Source organism: Helianthus annuus, chromosome 10 (assembly GCF_002127325.2).
Source record: "Helianthus annuus cultivar XRQ/B chromosome 10, HanXRQr2.0-SUNRISE, whole genome shotgun sequence".
In the NCBI taxonomy this organism is placed as follows: Eukaryota; Viridiplantae; Streptophyta; class Magnoliopsida; order Asterales; family Asteraceae; genus Helianthus; species Helianthus annuus.
This window is the reverse complement of record NC_035442.2, coordinates 103,957,513-103,975,581: the sequence shown is the minus strand read 5'-3', so window position 1 is coordinate 103,975,581 and position 18,069 is coordinate 103,957,513. Positions and strand designations below refer to the sequence as shown.

Sequence of the window (18,069 nt, the reverse complement as noted above, 5' to 3'; positions counted from 1 at the left end):
CATATACATATTTACACTTTATCATTGTGTACCTTTGATGTTGAAAATTATATGACTATTCCGGTGTCTTGTTAAGTTCGATGGACTTCCTCTGTTCTTCATCGATGAAGACGGTAATGAAAGAGAGAGATTGATGGTTATTGAATAAAAATTGAATACCAGGGCTTGAAAATCTGGATGTGCGATATTAAAGGGATTGTGAGCATCGAACAGGTATGGAAACTTCCAGGTTTTGAATTTTATTATATTGTGTAGTTACAAAAATACTCTTATTCATTTAATTAAATAGAAAAAATAACAAACTAATTACCATTATGCCATTAATTTAATATCTAAAGATGATGCAAATCAACGGTCTAGATCCGTTCACACAGTTCATTCTTGGGAGGTTGTTCACTCTAGAACCCTACCCTATATATATATATATATTATCTATTATATATAATAAATAAAAGTTTTTTAGGCTAACGTGTCACTTGATTAGGGCATCCTCAACCCCATTTTTCCGCCCAACAGTACCAAGGTTCCGTCCCTTTATCTCACTCCTAAAAACCCTAGGGGTGTGTTCCCGAGTTAAAAATCCCTCCCCATCCCTCCCCTCCCCTCCATGTCTTTCCAAATTGGAAAGACTATTATCAGGCAAAAAAAACCCCATTTTCCCTCCCCTCCCCTCCCCCTGTTAAGTGGATCTCTGGAACACAGCATAGATCTTCTAATTCTTCTTCTTCTGTACTCTTCTCTTCTCCCTTCTCTGGCGATTCAAGAAGACCAGATCTGTGATTCCTCTTTAGATCTGTGTTTGTTTCTTCTTCAGATCTATGATTCCTCATTACCTTTTGATTTACAGGTACCTTTCCACTGTGTTCCAGAGATTCACTTAATTAGAGAATAGAAAAGAATTGGAAGGAAAGAAGAGGGTAATGGTGTTCCAGAGATTTTTTATGGGAAGAAAGGTAGAGAAGAGAAGAGATAGGGGAAGTCTTTTTATTGTTCAGTTGTTTCCTCCCAAATCGGGAAGATTGTGAGAGAAAAGAATAATGAAAGCCACGTTCTTATTTAGGGTTCCAGTTTTACCCTCGTAAAAAAAATGGCGGGCATAACTTCAACCACCTTCCATCATCTCTCCCATAATCGCATATCTTTAATTATCATCATGATCTTTCCCGTATCTTCAGATTCAACTTGATAAGGGCTGTTGTTCATCTTCGTTGCTGCAACCTACTCTCCATCGGTGATCAGCAATCCATCTTTGAGGTAACACACCTGCATCCAATTTATAGAATATAGGTGTTTTAACTGTGTTTCTTAGATGAATTTTGTGAGGATATAACTTCTTATAAGATGATTTTTTTAGGTTTGCTTATTGTTTATGATAATTTTCTTTTACTGGCTCATGTGAATTTTAACAACAAAACCCATATGTTTACCTCTCAAACTATTCACAACAAACGAAGAGCACCTACACCCATTATCATATCATCAGTTAAAAAAATTATGAAAACTGAAGAATTGAGGAAAGAATATGAAGAGGGTCCCCTTATCTAAAATTGTGATTAAATTAATGTGGCATCTTGGTGGTGGGATAAGACTTTGGGACCAATAGGTCCTGGGTTCGATTCCCATAAGGGGGTTTTTCCCATATTTATTGGGTTTCCTCCTGAATTGGTGTATAGGCATTATGCCTACTGGAGATGGATATGATCGGGTGGTTCTACTGGTGGCACGATGATACTCCAGTGGTCCGTCAGTGATCCAAATTTGCCGTTCCAAAAAAAAAAAAATTAATGTGTCCAATTTGGGTTTAGGCTTCTTGAATTGTTTAAGTTTGATTAAACACAGGAATGCGTGTAACAGGCATTAAACACGTGTAACTGGCACTGGTTACTCGTGCAAATCCGATTTCGTGTCGAGTGCTGCGTTCAGTGCTTACCAGGCTGGGTTACGCGTGTGTCCCAGACCGGATACGCATAACTAGAGTAAAAACGTGTAATAGACGCCGCAAGTGTAACTGACGCCTGAACGCCCGTAGCACAGTATCAGTAGGAGTGCTACTGGAACAAAATCGGAGACGCCATAGGCCTCCAAATTCCTGTTGCTGTTTGGTTTAAAGAGGAACAAAAAGGCAGCTGTCGCTAATCATTATGCGCTGCCGGATGGAGTCTAGGGTGCGTCGTTCAAGTGGTCTAGGCAGATACAGTCTACGGCTGAAATGGTATGCTAGTTCCAGTTTGATATGTTCGTTGTGGCTTTTGTGCTTCATATATGTAGAGCAATCATAAATTCGTGCACTTGCTTTCTATATTTACGAATCGCTTCAATGTTTTCTGCAATAATATAGGTATCTTACACAATGTGAAAACATATCTTTATAGTACATTGTTTGAAGTTTGAACTTGGCAAAACTTATATTCTGTGTGGTTAAGAAAATGTTAGTGCAGATGTTGCATCATATCCTTCTTTATGCTCTAAATTTTATCGAGGAAAATGATAGTTGGCTTGTCAGTGCAACAAAGTGTAAATGAGAGGATGATTGTGTGGTGAGTTATTATAGTTTACGGTTTAGGGTTTTAAATCGTTAGAAACAACGCTGTTATTTTCGTTAACGTACCCTGTTAGGCGTAGGCACAGTCACCGGAATGCGCGTAACAGGCATTAAACACGTGTAACTGGCCCCGGTTACTCGTGCAAAGCATGTTTCGTGTCAAGTGCTACGTTCAGTGCTTAACAGGCTGGGTTACGCGCGTGTCCCAGACCGGATACGCGTAACTAGAGTAAAAATGCGTAATAGACGCTGTATGTGTAATTGACGCCTGAACGCCCATAGCACAATAGCAGTAGGAGTGCTACTGGAACAAAATCAGGCGGTATGCAGTCTTAAGATCTTGTTTAAGTATCCAGAAATGAATTTGTTATAACACTGTGATTGCAAACTGACATGATTCTTAAAGGCCTTGCGGATATCACCGATGGATCTGGACTCTAACCAGCTGAACTGGTGCATAGAACCCTTGTAAGAAGGCTCGAACATTGATTCTTAAATGATTTTTCAAACTCAAACCCTATGATCCTCAATTGTAAGGTTTCGTGGGTACAGGGTCGAACAAGGACTTACCGTGCTTAGTTACATGGTTTTGAATTATTTGTAGCATGTAATGGGTTGGGTTCTATTAGATAACAGTTTGTTAGTTGTATCTTTGTGTAATATTTATATTCTTCCATCTGTAGTTGAGGAGATCATCAAGAGTTAAATCATTCAGGTTCCTTTGTTATCATGATCATGCCATTAATGGCATTAACAGACTGTATACTCTTGTTGAACATGTGGTTGAATTTTGAATCAAGAAAGTTTAACCTGATTTTATATACTTTATACTACAAGATACCCAAGTGAATCTCATATTGTAGCATTAATAGAAATAAAAATTCATTTTCATAGTTTCAATATCCTATCTTTAGATTACTTTAGGTTTAGATTAGATTGGACTGTGCATAAAATGGCAGTAAAGTTTTGCAAAGAAAAGTAGCAAGATCTGCTACTGAAACTAATATCTTTGTGAAGTCAAAATCAAATAATTATAATTAATATAAAATTAATTAACAAATACTAAACAAGTCGAGCCCGAGCCGACGGCGAGCTTGAAAAATTACTTACGAGCCGAGCTCGAGGTTTTAAAGTCATAGCTTGAATCGATGAGCTCGAGCTTTCATATGTTAAACGAGCTCAAGCCTAGTTAAGCTCGGGCTAGGATCGTTTGCACCCCTAGCACTTTTCCTTGCATGATGGGACACAAGTTTAGGTTGGTTGTAATGGAGTTTAATTTGTTATTGAAGATAAAAGAATGTTTTAAAGAAGACGAGAATGTGTGGGTTATTTTTCTTTTAGTATTATTTAAAAGGGTATAATAGTAAAATTGTCACTTTTCTTTCTTTTCCTCTCCACTCGGGAATGCAAAAAAGATGTTTATTTTCCTTTCTTTCCTTTCCTTTACTTGAAACTCTGGAACACATAATAATTTTTATTTGTTCCTTTCTTTTCTCTACTAAACTCTATTTCTTTTCTTTTCTTACTTTTATTAAACTCGGGAACACAGCGTTCATCTAACAATCTTCAACGTTTCTTCTTATTTCTCTATGCATTCTCATCTGTCGATCAATATTTTATCCCCTATTAGGATTTTACATTGTTTATTGTTATTTTCCGATTGAAATTTATAATAACTGGATTTAGGAACGACTGACGCCAAGGACTCCTAATTCGCAAGGAGATAAACAAGTTCATCTTCTGCAGTTCGTCAATCGATCCATTAATGTGAACCTAATTTGCAACTCATTTTCCAAACGAGGATTAGGGTTTCTGAGAAGGTATTTCAGCTATTTATGAATAATCTTTTTCGTTCTTGTAGATTAGGTTTCAAAGTAATGTGATGCTATGTCTATTGTTTTGAAAATCAAGTATGTGTTTTAGATATAGTTATGTTCTTATTATGTATTCGCTTAGATACAAACATGTATTATGTGATGTGAATGTGAATCTTTGTGAAAAAAAGGTACAATTTGAGTCGCTAACAGTTACTAAGGTAGTGCACATTTGCAACTGAAATTGCAACAAGATCTTGTATCAGTCATGAAATTAACAGTATAGGTTTGATATCATTCTTGATTTGAATGTCTACAGGTTTAATCAAACCTGCCCAAATGATTTGTTTTAATGTTTTCTATGATATTAATTGAGAATCAACAAAATGTTTATGGGACGTTCATGGGTTTCGGTCAAAACGGGTCGCTTTGAAAAAATGGTCATTTTGCTTCAGGTTAGGATGTGTTTGGGTCAGAATGAACGACAAATTAGCTTCGATTAAGAATGTATATGACTTTTATTTTCGTGTTAAGATGGACCATAAAAGGTTTGATAGGGGTTTAGGTTAAAAATCAACGACAGTTTAGACAAGAATTGTTTTTATTTCACCTCTTGAAAGTAATTTCAGTGTTTACCTGTGTATATATATAAAACTATGATGTTTTTTTTTTTCAGTTTTAAGGTTTAGTTAACAAATGACAATTGATGTAATGTTCAATGGATAGCAGTACATTATTTGAGGGTATTGAACCGTGTCACTTGAAGTTTTAGAAAAGCACAATATAAACTTTTGGTGTTTTTCATGTATAGAAATATTGTTAGTTATTATTGCATAGAAGAAGGATTCAAATTTGTTGATAACTTGATCAGACCTTATTGGAGTTCCTTAAGGTTTTGTTTAATAACAAGGATTAGTTTTAATATGAGTTGCACCCGAAATAGCTTGCGAAATTACTGTTAATGAGTTATCGTATGTTTTAGTCTTTTATGGGAAGGCAAAGATAGTAAGCATTGGACTGGGTCCCAGTCTCCACAAATCATGAATAAAGTATTTAGGGGTTATATTCAGTTGTTTTTTGCTGCATTACTTACATAACTTTTAAGGGTTATGGCCGATCATCTTGTGATATTTTAATTTTTGCAATCTGTTTCTGTTCTAGATGTCATTTTAAATTTTCAGAAAGTTAATGCTATTTTTGGTCTTTACAGTTTTACTGAGTGTTATATATCACATATGTGTATGATGCGAGTATAATTCACTTCATTTTTCTGCTATGGTTGAATCTATATGATCTTCCCTTGCAGGTACACGTAATCCAGCAAATAAATCACGAGGGAGAGGTTGAATCAATGCAACTCCCAAAAATAAGTCTTTGGATGCTATGCAAATATATAAGGTTTATGATGGTGTTGTAGAAGATGTTGCATGGCATTTAAGGCATGGATATTTGTTTGGTTCATGTGGGGATGACCGTTACTTGCACAGATCGGATCTCCGGTGTTGTTCGCTTCACTGGAATAAACGATGGTAATTAGCGGTTGTTGCGGTTGTTTTTCCAGCGAGTTCGGGTCTCAGTCAACCAACGCGTGTCCATTGGTTGTCACTTTAACGTAAGTTAACTATTTTAATATAACTTGTGATTTTTGCTTTTTATGTTTGACTTAGTCATTTTTAACACTTAAAGCATAGGTATGTCTGATAACCATCCAGATTAATGTTTGATCGTGCATAATTACAGACTTTTATACTCCATGAGGAAAATGATGGTTGAAAAAGCATTGGTATGTCTGATAACAATCCAGATTAATGTTTCTTTTTCCCCTAACCATAGTTGTTAAAGGCGTTAGGCGCACTCAAGGAGCATAGGTCTCGCGTGTGGCCTAGGCACAAGGCACCGAAAAAGTGTGGGCTTGAAACAAAGATGATGACGATGACATTAATGTGGTTCATATTGTCGCTTCCATTGATGTTGTCATGGCTCAGTTCGTCTACAAAGATCTTTTGCTCGATCACCACTTTCTTTCTTTACGGGTACTTTCGTCATTAGATTCCCCATTTACGCCATTTTGCTGATTTAATTTTCATTTTTCACCATCGTGTTATCATGTTCGTGTCAGAATTGCCAGCCCTAAGTTTAGTAATCAATTTGATTCGTTGGAATTGCGTGTCTCAAACCTCGAATCGGCATCACCAAAGGTACCATTTATTTGTTTTTTGATCTGTTTATTTTCAGAATTGTATGTGAAGTTTCTTATTTAAATTTAGAATCTTTATGGCAAACTAATGTTGTTGAGTTGCCATTTGACACATTAGCTACAAAATCACTCGGGTCCGAGTCAAGTTACATCAACGGGAGACTTTTTGCAGAGCAGGGGAAATCTGTATTGGAACTTCAGTGTGAAGTTGGTGCTTTGGCTTTTTGTTAGGAGTCAAATGACTTGATGGGAGCACAAGCACTTAAATTTTTCTTTTTCAAACATGCAACATCTGGAGTTTAATTTTTACCCTTTTAGCTTAATATTGGTGTAGTAGATAATAACATGAGGTTTACACTTGAATTTTAAATTAAAGATTGAAACACTATTATAGATATTTAGGTTGTTTCAAATTGTTTTTTTTTTCATGTGGTGGTGATGGTTAGTGCACAAAGTGAACCTGCAAGCATAGTGTTCCAGTTTTTCGGTAGATCACCACGAAGGTTCAGCCATGAAGAGATTGAGAAAGCAACCACTGGATTTTCAACAAGCAACTTCTTGGCGGAAGGTGGATATGGTAAAGTATATAGAGGCGTTTTGAGCAATGGACAAGTTATTGCGGTAAAAAACGAACATGCGTAATTCACTCGCGCACCGTTGCACGTTAAGGGCTATTGTATGTTAACCTTCCCATATCTATTATATATAATAAATGAAAGTTTTTTGGGCTAACGTGTCACTTGATTAGGGAATCCTCAATCCCATTTTCCCGCCCAACAGTACCACATCCCCTTTTTTCTTTTATCTCACTTTTTCACAAAACCTAGATACCAAAGTGTCATCCACTACTTCATTCTTCTCCTTCACGCACGCTTGAAGGATTTAGGGTTCTATTATTCAGGTATGATTATTTGTTTATATGTTGATTTTACTTTTTGATTTCACTGCAATCTTCTCTCACATTGTATTTATGTTGATTTCACTTCAATCAACCTCATCGAAATGGAGTAATTGAGAGAAGCTTTTCTGTTCATATTTCGGTGACGGATCTGATCTTATCCCCTCTGGTTTGAATCTGGGTTTTTGTTTGATTTGAATCTTCAGGTTGATTGATTAATGGGTATTTGTTTTAGTTCTGAGTTTGAATACTGTTTAAGTGTGGCTTTAGCAAGTTTATTTTATCCTAATACCGTTTCTAAGCTTGCCCCCAAAATTGTGCCTTGCAGAACTTTTGGACTAGAGGAGATGTGTTGATGGTGACCAACAAGAATTAATAGAGGGGGGTTTTGAACCTTGCTTTAAACTTGAGGACCTAAATTTGGAGGTCAGAAAAGTTGTGATGATAAGGATGGAGAGAATCTTGAAGGAGAATCTTCTAGAAGGTACTGTGTAAGAGAGTTTTGGTGTATGCATTCTTTTACTGTTCACCATTATGTTGTTTTGTTAAAAAGCCATCTTAGTTCTTAAAGAATCTTTGAAAATTACAAAAATAAATGACCCTGGTTTAGTAGGTTCTTTGGAATCTTTGTATATGTATATAGGGGTGGGTTCAAATGACAACCAACAACATTTATAACCATTTTATATATTTAGGGGTGACTACATTGTTTGTTGAATCATTAGGAGTTATACTGTATTCTTCACTGTTGAATACACTATCTGTAGAAGCATTATCATATTGTTGCGTATACAGTGTATCACCTGTGGTTCCTAAATATTTAGTGGTTCTCATTTGAACCGGCCATATACACACACATACACGTATATGTGCGTATGTATAAGCTATATGGTGTTGGTGACCCATTAATGCATGACATTTAGATACAAGTTATAGGCTCCTGTTTGTGTGAATTCGATGTTTGTGTTTGTTCTTTTTATATTAAATTTACAGATTTATCTTTATATGAGGGGAATAAATTGCTATGTCATGAATATCCGCAGAGTGGATATTCCAGTTATGCCAATTCATGAAGTGATATTTTCTGCTCTTGACAAGCCTAAGCTCCTCAGTCAGGTATCTAGTTGAAAGAATACATGTTTTACTACATCAGATTTTGTCGCTGCATGACAACTTTGCAATTCAGCATTTTGTGTGCCCTTCTATTGATCAAAATGTCTTGAACCTTTCACGTCACCGTTAATTTTCCACGGTTTATCTGTCTAGAATTTGATTCATTTTAGTTTTTAGAGTTGGAGTTAGTGATGAAATAATGGTATCCTGCTCAATTCAAAGTTGGTGATTTTGACATAGATCTTAAAACACGATTATAACTTACCTTTTTTCTCTCTTGTAGCTTTCAGCTTTGCTTTCTGACATAGATCTCAACATCCGTGAAGCACATGTATTTTCAACAACCGACGGCTATACATGAAGCAATGGAGAAAGCGATTGCTAGGGGTGAGGAAACAGAGGCTTTACATGAAGCAATGGAGAAAGCGATTGCTAGAAGTGAGGTACTTTATTCACCATAACTATATTATTATGATAACTACTGTATGTGCTTATTAGGATAAGTTTAAAAAATGATCTCATTAGTCAGTTGCAAAAAGTTGTACGTTAAGCTTGACACACATGATAACTATATTATTATGATAACTACTGTATGTGCTTATTAGGATAAGTTTAAAAAATGATCTCATTAGTCAGTTGCAAAAAGTTGTACGTTAAGCTTGACACACATGATTTAAGTAAACAGTAGTTAGTGCTTGGTACCAACTATCCTCACTTTCTAATAAGTAATCAGGACATAAATGTGCATCTCAAAAACTAGAATACTATTTGGAATCTATCATTTGGACTCTAATGATGAATTGATTCTTTAACTATTAGGAATGAACCTACATGAGTGCGGGGAAACTTGAATGACCTTTGCTACTTCTGTTGTAGTGTAGAATACGTTCATTAGTTTTATGTTGTAGTTGAAGTCACCTAAATTCTCAATAACAAGAAGTTGTTATGTTTTTGAGGGTTAAAAAGGATTGTTAATTTGTTATGTTCTTGCAGGGTTCATGGTCCGGTTCTTCACATTCCAAATCAGCTGTAGAGAAAGAAGCTGATTTTGAAGATGCCAAGATAGATAGAAGATTACTGAACATTGGGGAAAGAATTGCATCTGGATCCTGTGGAGATTTGTAAGTGAATAATGTTTTCCAGTTACTGCTGCATGTCATTACATTTTTTTGTCAGTATCTTGATATAACATACTATTATTATGCTTTTGGATAGATTTCGTGGAGAGTACCTGGGTCAGGATGTTGCTGTCAAGATTCTTAGATCTGAACATTTAAATCAAACATTGGAGGATGAATTCTCTCATGAAGTAGCCATGCTCCAGTATTGTTTTCATCATAGCTGAGGTTACATATTAAGACTTTAATGGTTATAGTTCAAATAATCTTCACAACACAATTATGCTTTGCATGTTTTATAGTTATAAATGATTTACACATAATATTAAACATTTTGATCATAGATATAGCACTTGTCATAACTTGTTTCTTTTTCATAAGAATCCTTATGTGTGTGTGTCTTTGCAGAGAGGTTCATCATAGCAATATTGTTCGTTTTATCGGTGCATGCACAAAGCAACCTCCTTTGTGCATAATAACAGGTAAAAGCTTCTTGAACTCAGTGGTTGAAACCAATGTTGGGTTAAAACAGTGGTTGAAACCACTGTTGGGTTAAAACAGTGGTTGAAACCACTGTTGGGTTAAAACAATGAGTTAAACCACTGTTGGGTTAAAACCGTGGTTGTAAACACTCTTGGGTTAAAACAGTAAGTTAAACCACTGTTGGGTTAAAACAGTGGTTGAAACCACTGTTGGGTTAAAACAGTGAGTTAAACCACTGTTGGGTTAAAACAGTGAGTTAAACCACTGTTGAGTTACAACAGTGGTTGAAACTACTGTTGGGTTCGAAGAGTTATCCGCAGGTTCAACAATGCTATGAGTTATCCGCTGAGTACGAAGGAAAGCATGATCCTAAAAAGCTCGAAGTACTCGGAAACGTGTTAACCAGTTTAGACCCAGGTGATTCCATCGTCATTACAAAGGCCTTTTCTCACATGCTTAAGTTAGCTAATCTAGCCGAAGAGGTTCAGACGGCTCACTGCAGAAGGACTAAACTCAAAAAGGGTGATTTTGTTGATGAGGCTAATGCTTCAACTGAATCCGATATTGAAGAAACTCTTAAGTAGACTTGTACATAAGCTTAAAAAGTCCCTAGAAGAACTGTTTGATGCACTCGAGAATCAAACCGTAGATCTTGTTTTCACCGCTCACCCAACTCAAGCTATCCGTGACCTTTTGACGTCAAAAAATCTGTTGTTTTCATGGTTTTATTTAAGATCTACTGGTTTTCCTTTAGGTTTGCATTCAGAAAAGTGGGATTAGATGTTGCTGATGTATTTGCTATAAAAAGAGGGTAAATAGATTAATTTTTCGTACGGAGCAGCTTTCAAGAAAGTAATTGTTTGTTAATGTTATATGAGAGCATTAGTTAAGTGTTTGGTAAAGTGAAACTGCTGCAACCACAAGTTAATTTAATCCATTAACTAATCGTATATATTTGGGGTCTAAGATGGGAATAGCCGAAGGCATTGCCTATCTGCATTCTTGAGAGAACCAGATCATATTCCGTGATTTGAAGACTTCTAACATTCTGCTTGATCAGGCACATATAGCATGCTGCTAACATTAGTTGTTCATGGTGTTTTATGATAATATTTTAACTTCTGTTTTTTTTTCTTTTATTTTTTTGTAGGATTTCAATGCAAGAATCACTTATTTTGGGCTGCCAATACATGGCCTAATAAATGATGAGACACATATGTACCAAGATGCTGGATTTTAGCATGATTTCTTACACTTGCAAACATGTGGCACTGTTGCTCTTTATTTGATTATTTTTATGGTAATTTCTTGTATGGGTAATCATTTACCGAAATTATAATTTTGTTTTTAATTTTTATTTGTTTTATTTTTGATTCTTTTTCTATTCCTTTTGCATTACTTGATCTTAATTTCCTCATCTACTAGATGTGTTTCTTGAATATTCAGGTATCCCTAATTGTCAAAAGAAGATTTCGCAGAGCTATGCCCATTTTGATGTGGAAACTGCAACTGCAACTTGTGGTTACAGCCCAACATTAAGGTTTGTGATGTATTTTATAGACAGGAAAATGCAGAATAAATCCATTTATTACTATTCTAATGCTGATGCTTTTAAAACTAAAACAGATGCCGAAAATTAAATTTGATAATGATGTGAAGTTGCAACATGTGACAACTGTGCCCTTTAATCGATGAACAATGCAAAACAAAGTCAATTATTAATAAAACAATGTGTTTTGGTGTTACTATATGTGTTTTATGTGTTTGGTGATTTTACGATTTAATTCGATTCGATTCGATTTCAAGCTCTAAATCACTTTCTAGAAAGTTATACGCAAACTGGTGCGTAAACGCAATCATTTTAACGCGACAAACACTCCGGGATAGTGAAATAGGCTTAACATACCTTAAATAACCTTCACATAACTTAGAAATAAGTTTTGGATGGTTTGGTGTGTCGAAAACAAGTTTGTTCCATCGCAGGGACTATTTGTGTCAAACTGCGAAACTATACCGATTCATAATGTAACGTACAGTCCGAAACTTGATCATAAGCTAAACATACCATAAATAACCTAAACATAGCTTAGAAATAAGCTTCGGGTGGTTCGGTGTGCGAAAATATGCTTATTTGATCTTACAGGGACTAAAAGTGTCAAAAACGGCGTAAGTTTGCATTTTCGCGCATATATTACGTTCTGACCACATCTGGACACTCAAAATTTTTGTACACACTAAAATATTTTTATTTTAGTGATCGGCATGCAAAAATTCCATTCGTTTCGCAATTTGGATCGTTTTCGCGCCCGTTACGATTTCTGTCGTAATTAGCCAAACAACGCAATCGTACGGCCAAATGAACCAACATCTGACATATTTTTGAGCATGTTTCATGTTCCCCATACTTTAACTTCATTATGGAGCTTAAAATGGGCTTGACGGGTGTTAGAAGCGCCAAAACACGTCGAAACAAGCTCAGGGGCCAAAACTGTCAATTTCTGAAAGTTGCTGATCTGCAGCATGGTCCTTACGGACCGTAAGGGACCCTTTGCGGTCCGTAAAGCATGCCCAGCGACCAGAAAGTTGATTTTTGCTGCTGTTTGATTCTTTAAGGGCTGTTCTTGTAAAATCTTTGTGTGGTAGCCAAGTTATCTCTTCCCCAAGGCTTTGAATCTGCTCCTAACACTTGTATGGACATGATCATTGCTTGGAGGCTACACAATCCATGTGTGTTGATCTTGTGAAGTTGCCACAACTATAAATAGCATGGCCAACTTCCATTTCATTTGCTCATTTCCTCTCATTCTTCTCTACATCTGCATTGGGAGCTCTCTCAATCTGATTGGAAGCTTATTTTTCTTGTAGAAAAGATAGCAAGGATGTAAAACCCGTTAGGATCTCTCAATGATATCAAACACTAGCTTGTGAGAGTGCGGAAAACAATCACAATTCGATTCAAGAATAAGAATATAAAAGAAACAATAACGAACAAACACAAACCAGAAAATCTTGCATTCAAAGTTGAACAATGACTAATACAAGACTCCTTGGTGTTTTCGGCTAGCCTTCAAGTCGCAAGCAGCTGATCAACCTCAACCAAATGGTTGAGGTTTGTTTAAATACTAAACATATGGACTCTTAACCTAGGCCCACTCGAAACCGGCCATACTAGCCCAACCCATACATGTCGACCCAAAATATAAACTAAACAATTACAAAATCAATCCTTTAACTAAGCAATCCTTCATGTATAAACCTTCAGGTTCCAACAATCTCCCCCTAGGTTTATGCATGGAGGTTTTTGAGACTTCAACCTTCACGATCACCACCCAACCGATCCTTGAGTCCACCAAAACCTTTTGTGCGAATATGAATGGCTGAAACAACAGCAGCAGTCCATCCTTTTGCAATCTTTTCATATTTTTCGGTAGCTCGTATTTGATTTTGAGCTAACACCTCCAGATCTTCAAGAGCAAGATTCAGCACATCAACTTGATCAACCAATCGATAATTCACATCATCATCACAAACAAACACTGCCTGTCCTAGACGCTCATCATAAGCCCAGAAATGTAAGGACTTCAAAGCACCTTTTGGAATCTTTTTCACCAACGGAATCATCTTTTCTTTGTCAGTTACAGGCCAATGCACAATCTTCATACGCTTGTTTGTGTATGGATCTCTAATTCCTTTAGCTAGTTTAACAAAAGACTCTGCCGTGCGCATCGAAGGAAAGTTACGAAGAACCTCTCTCTTCAATCTCTCGAAAAACATATATCCAGGACCTCCAGGCTTATCATCTACATAAGGTGCTTTAGACAAATTTCTCAAATCAACTTTAGTGAAAGACTGAAACTGGCCTGGATGTTTGTACCACTCGACAGGACCAACTTTTCTCTTTATCCACCATCTTTTGCGATCATGATCAAATCCCCAGCTAACTACACCAGAACGATTTCCAACCTTATCATAGAGAGTTTCACCAACATCCATTAAATGATGAGTTGCATGAGCATCATCATCATCTGGATTTAGATTCTTGTTCTTCAAAATTACAAACTCCCTTTTCTTTTTAATTCTTTCAGCCTTCTCTTTGTCTGCCACTGGATTAGTAACTCTTTTGAAATATTGTTCCATAGCAGCACTTCTCTCAGCATCATCCTTAGCGAAAGCTTTTCTTTTGTTTTCAACATAAGTTGGATCAGAGAACTCTTGTCCAAACTTCTTTTCCAACTTTCCTCGTAAATCATAAACCGTACTGAACAACAAACTAACATCTCCTTGAAGCTGTTCAATCTGTTGATCTTTCTTCACTATAGTGTCTTCAAGTTGAATAATTTTGGCATCTTTGTGAATTGAATCTTGCTCAAGCACAACCAATCTTTTCTTCATCTCTCTCTCATACTAATAAACTCATCATCATCACTTGAGTCATCATCAAATGGCATCCTCAACGGTTCTTCAGGTCTCTTACCACTTGAACTGCTAGGTAAGTCATGAACAATTCTCGAAGGACCTGCAGATTCAGAAATACCAAGTGGCATAATATCAACAACAGAATCAGTATCAACAGTTGTAACTTGAACATCAACAGTGGTGGTATCCATATCATTTTTTTGAGTGTGAGCATCAAACTCAAAGATATCTTCAGTAGCGGTGGTGGTATCAGTGACATTTTTCTCAAAATCGAAGTCATACAGACCATCATCATCCTCAGCAATATTCATGGATTGATCTTTGTTTTGCTCAACATACATTTCGAGTCGAGGATCCCTCCTTTTCCGCTTCAATGGCAGGGAATCAGGATCCTTTGGGTTCTCACTAGGCTCTTCACTTGAAACTGAAAGATCAGAAGGAGGATTTCCCATCTTATCAGTTACAGACTTTAATAGTAAAGCCAAACTTTCAGCAGAAATCACAGGTGGAACAGCAGAAACAGCAGTATCAGCTTCAGCTTCAGGAGGAAGCTCTTCATCTTCCCCAGAATCACACATAATCTCAATGCCTTCATCGTCAGAGTCGATTGTTAAATTCTCTGTCTCAGGCTCATCTTCAATACCCCTTTGAATATCATGTTCTTCAGCAATAATAGCATTTGCAGGCGCATCATTCACTGGAACAGGTTGCACTATCACTGGATTAGCAGCAACATCTTCAGTCTCTGCAAATTGACCAAATTTCTCTAATGGAATTAATCCTTCAAATTTCTTTTCAGTACCCTTCTTTGGAGCGAGAGCACCAAAACAAGCTGGACCCATGGGCTTCAATTCCAATGTGTTTCCAGATCTCTCCAACTCTGGATAACGAGCATTAAAAATCATTTGCAAAAACCTTGGATACATAAGAAACTTGTCCTTTCTGACTCCAAAACACATTTCTCTTCATCGCTTCCAAAATATACTTTGAATAATTGAAAGGCTCGTTTGTTATCACACAGACAAGAGCAGCAGACTGAGTAATGTTCAACTGATTAGTGCCTCCTCTGTTCTCTGTCATACACAAAGTAAACATGTGCAACAAAAGTCGCCAATAAGGATGCACAAACTTCTTAACCAGAGGTGGATACTTCCCTTTATAACTCAATCTAGGCAATATTGCTTCAACAGTGCCAGTGGGAAGTTCAATTGAATCTGTTTCTTGGTCATTGAATTGTAATACTTCTCGAATCATCTGCTCTGTCACAGTAACAACCTTCTTTTGAATGTCAGCAACAATAACTCCTTTTCCTTCAATAACTTCAATTCTCACACTTTTCCAAAATTCTTGAATAAGATTTTCGTAGATAACTGGATTTTCTCGTAGTGCGTGAACAATACGGCAGCTGTTGAGACCTTTCATCAATGAAGTATACACCTTCTTGTGTTTCTCCGGAGGAGGTGCTAAGTATCCTGCTTGATTATGTGTCGAAATGAATTTCAAATCCATAATCTGCATAAAACAAAAAAATGCATTAGAAACATTGACATTTATATTTGTATGAAATTTCCAAATTACAAAGTCAACATTTAGAACAAATCAACAGCACCATAACTCAGATTTTAAAAGCTTGACTCGAGACTGTTACTTTTGACTCAAGACCATGAGTCGAGACCATGAGTCGAGACCATGAGTTCTCGAGTCAAAATCATGATTTATTGAGTCGAGACCATGAGTCGAGACTTTGAGGTCTCGAGTCGAGACCATGAGATTCGTAACCACTTGTCTCGAGTCCTTATGTTATCTGAGTCGAGACCCCACAAACAACTTCATCTTTCAGATTTTGGATCAAAATCCCAAAAACACCCTATGATTTATTTGAAGACCAAAATATATTTAAAACTAGGGTTCTTGGTCATCTTCAAATCTTCATCAAAACATCATCAGATCTTCATAACACCTGCAAAACTTCAACAATATCTTCAAAATACCTTAAAAATTCGATGAATCTAGATTGGAAACCGAATATAATGAAACGAAACTGGAGAACACGTCGAAAACTATAGCGACTTGCCGGAACTTTTGAGAGAGAATATCAAATGGTCTCGAGTGAGAAATGAGGTCTCGACCCGAGACCTGTGTTTTATACCTCAAACCTAAATAAACTGGGCCATTGACTTTTGGGCCGAGACCAACTGTTTATGCTTAACCGACTTAAAGGATTTCTTTTGATAAAATAATTTATGACAAAAATCCTTTTAATAAATCAGTTATAATTTTAATAATCCACTAAACCTTCTGAGCATAATTTATAAATGCAAAACCTAAAAAAAAAAATAAATAAATAAAAACTGTTATTTACAAAAGAAATAAAATAGGAAAATTACAAAATTGCTCAGGGATCAAATCACGAGGTTTCGGGCTTGACGTCACTTATCAACACTGATCTACTACCGAATGATCTAGACGATTGCCAGTATATTTGTCCACCTAAACTCATCTCTCTAGACCTTTTTCATATAACTGCCTGTAACAAATTTTTTCATGTTTTGATATCTTAACAATGAACACCCAAACAAATACTAATCAGATCTCGGTAATATAAACATCACACTCTATCATGCAAGTATCTTCCCTACCACATATTTCACAAGTCCAATCCAGATCTCTGAAATCTTAACTGGGAATAGGTTGAGAAGATAACAGAATAGATCTTAAGTAGAGATGGTATAATATACAGATCAAATGAGTTTTTCTCAATTTGATATAGGTTTCTTGGGTTTCTTTTGGGCACTTGAGGGCCTCTTTCGGGTGTTAAATAGATCTACAGCGTGACAACGTACAACTAGGTCAGCATGTATCTGGATGCAGCAGAAGTTGACGTTGCCTAGCACCTCCAGGTCAGCATATATCTGGATGCAGCAGAGGAGATACATGACTTTTTCAGAGAAGATTTCAGAGTCAGACCAAAATTGTGTGTATCGGGACAACATACAGACATTCAAATAGACATGAGCTAATTCCAAGTGATTTTCTTTCCTGAGGTCATGTACTAATTTAGTTCTAAACAGAAACAGCCAACATTTCCAGTCTTTAAGGATAGAGCCTACCAACACATCATACTAGAGTCAAACTACTTCGATACTGGTCTTACATGAGTCAGCCCTTGACCATAATGTGAAAATTCATTTCATTTCCCAGTCATGCAACGCCTCTTTTTGTATTTTTTTTTCAATTTTTTTTAATGTTTTTGTATTTTTCATAATTTTCTCCCCCTAAATTTGAGCATAAATAGAAACTACCTAAGAATAGAAAACTTTTATGAACAAATTTACCTACGAAATAAAACAAAAGACATGCTCGGTCGGTAAAACGGATCATTTTCAGAAAATCCACAAGCACTTGAAATTTCGAACTGCTGACATGTTTAGTGAACAAATCGGCAACATTTGCATCTGTGTCGATTTGCTCAAGTTTGATAAGACCTC

At 36.4% G+C, this 18,069-nt stretch overlaps 1 protein-coding gene across 7 annotated transcripts; it reads left to right on the top strand.

Moving 5' to 3' along the window:
* Positions 1 to 707: 707 nt before the first annotated feature.
* On the top strand, positions 708 to 11,910 carry LOC110884867. 7 transcript variants are annotated; one of them, XR_004870167.1, is made up of 13 exons: positions 4,066 to 4,362; positions 5,663 to 5,968; positions 6,097 to 6,389; positions 6,476 to 6,554; positions 6,672 to 7,935; positions 8,495 to 8,567; positions 8,848 to 9,007; positions 9,558 to 9,685; positions 9,780 to 9,910; positions 10,091 to 10,164; positions 11,316 to 11,465; positions 11,612 to 11,705; positions 11,792 to 11,910. XR_004870167.1 is itself a non-coding variant. In XM_022132566.2 (7 exons), the coding sequence occupies exons 3-7, from the start codon at positions 5,883 to 5,885 to the stop codon at positions 6,798 to 6,800; spliced, it is 528 nt and encodes a 175-aa protein (XP_021988258.1). In that variant the 5' UTR covers positions 708 to 847; positions 4,229 to 4,362; positions 5,663 to 5,882; the 3' UTR covers positions 6,801 to 6,950. The 7 variants fall into 7 exon arrangements, 5 of the variants coding, with proteins under 5 accessions (XP_021988258.1, XP_035834806.1, XP_021988261.1 ...); XR_004870166.1 differs by lacking the exon at positions 11,792 to 11,910 and having other exon boundaries at positions 11,612 to 11,788; XM_022132566.2 differs by lacking the exons at positions 8,495 to 8,567; positions 8,848 to 9,007; positions 9,558 to 9,685; ... (3 more) ...; positions 11,612 to 11,705; positions 11,792 to 11,910 and adding an exon at positions 708 to 847 and having other exon boundaries at positions 4,229 to 4,362; positions 6,097 to 6,139; positions 6,199 to 6,389; positions 6,672 to 6,950.
* Positions 11,911 to 18,069: the final 6,159 nt, after the last annotated feature.

Excerpts from the sequence above, each read along its gene's own strand:
- LOC110884867 (XM_022132566.2), top strand. The coding sequence starts at position 5,883 with ATGGTAATTAGCGGTTGTTGCGGTTGTTTTTCCAGCGAGTTCGGGTCT. Across the intron at positions 5,969-6,096 it reads CCATTGGTTGTCACTTTAAC|ACTTTTATACTCCATGAGGA; the intron begins GTAAGTTAACTA and ends GCATAATTACAG. Across the intron at positions 6,390-6,475 it reads ACCACTTTCTTTCTTTACGG|AATTGCCAGCCCTAAGTTTA; the intron begins GTACTTTCGTCA and ends TGTTCGTGTCAG.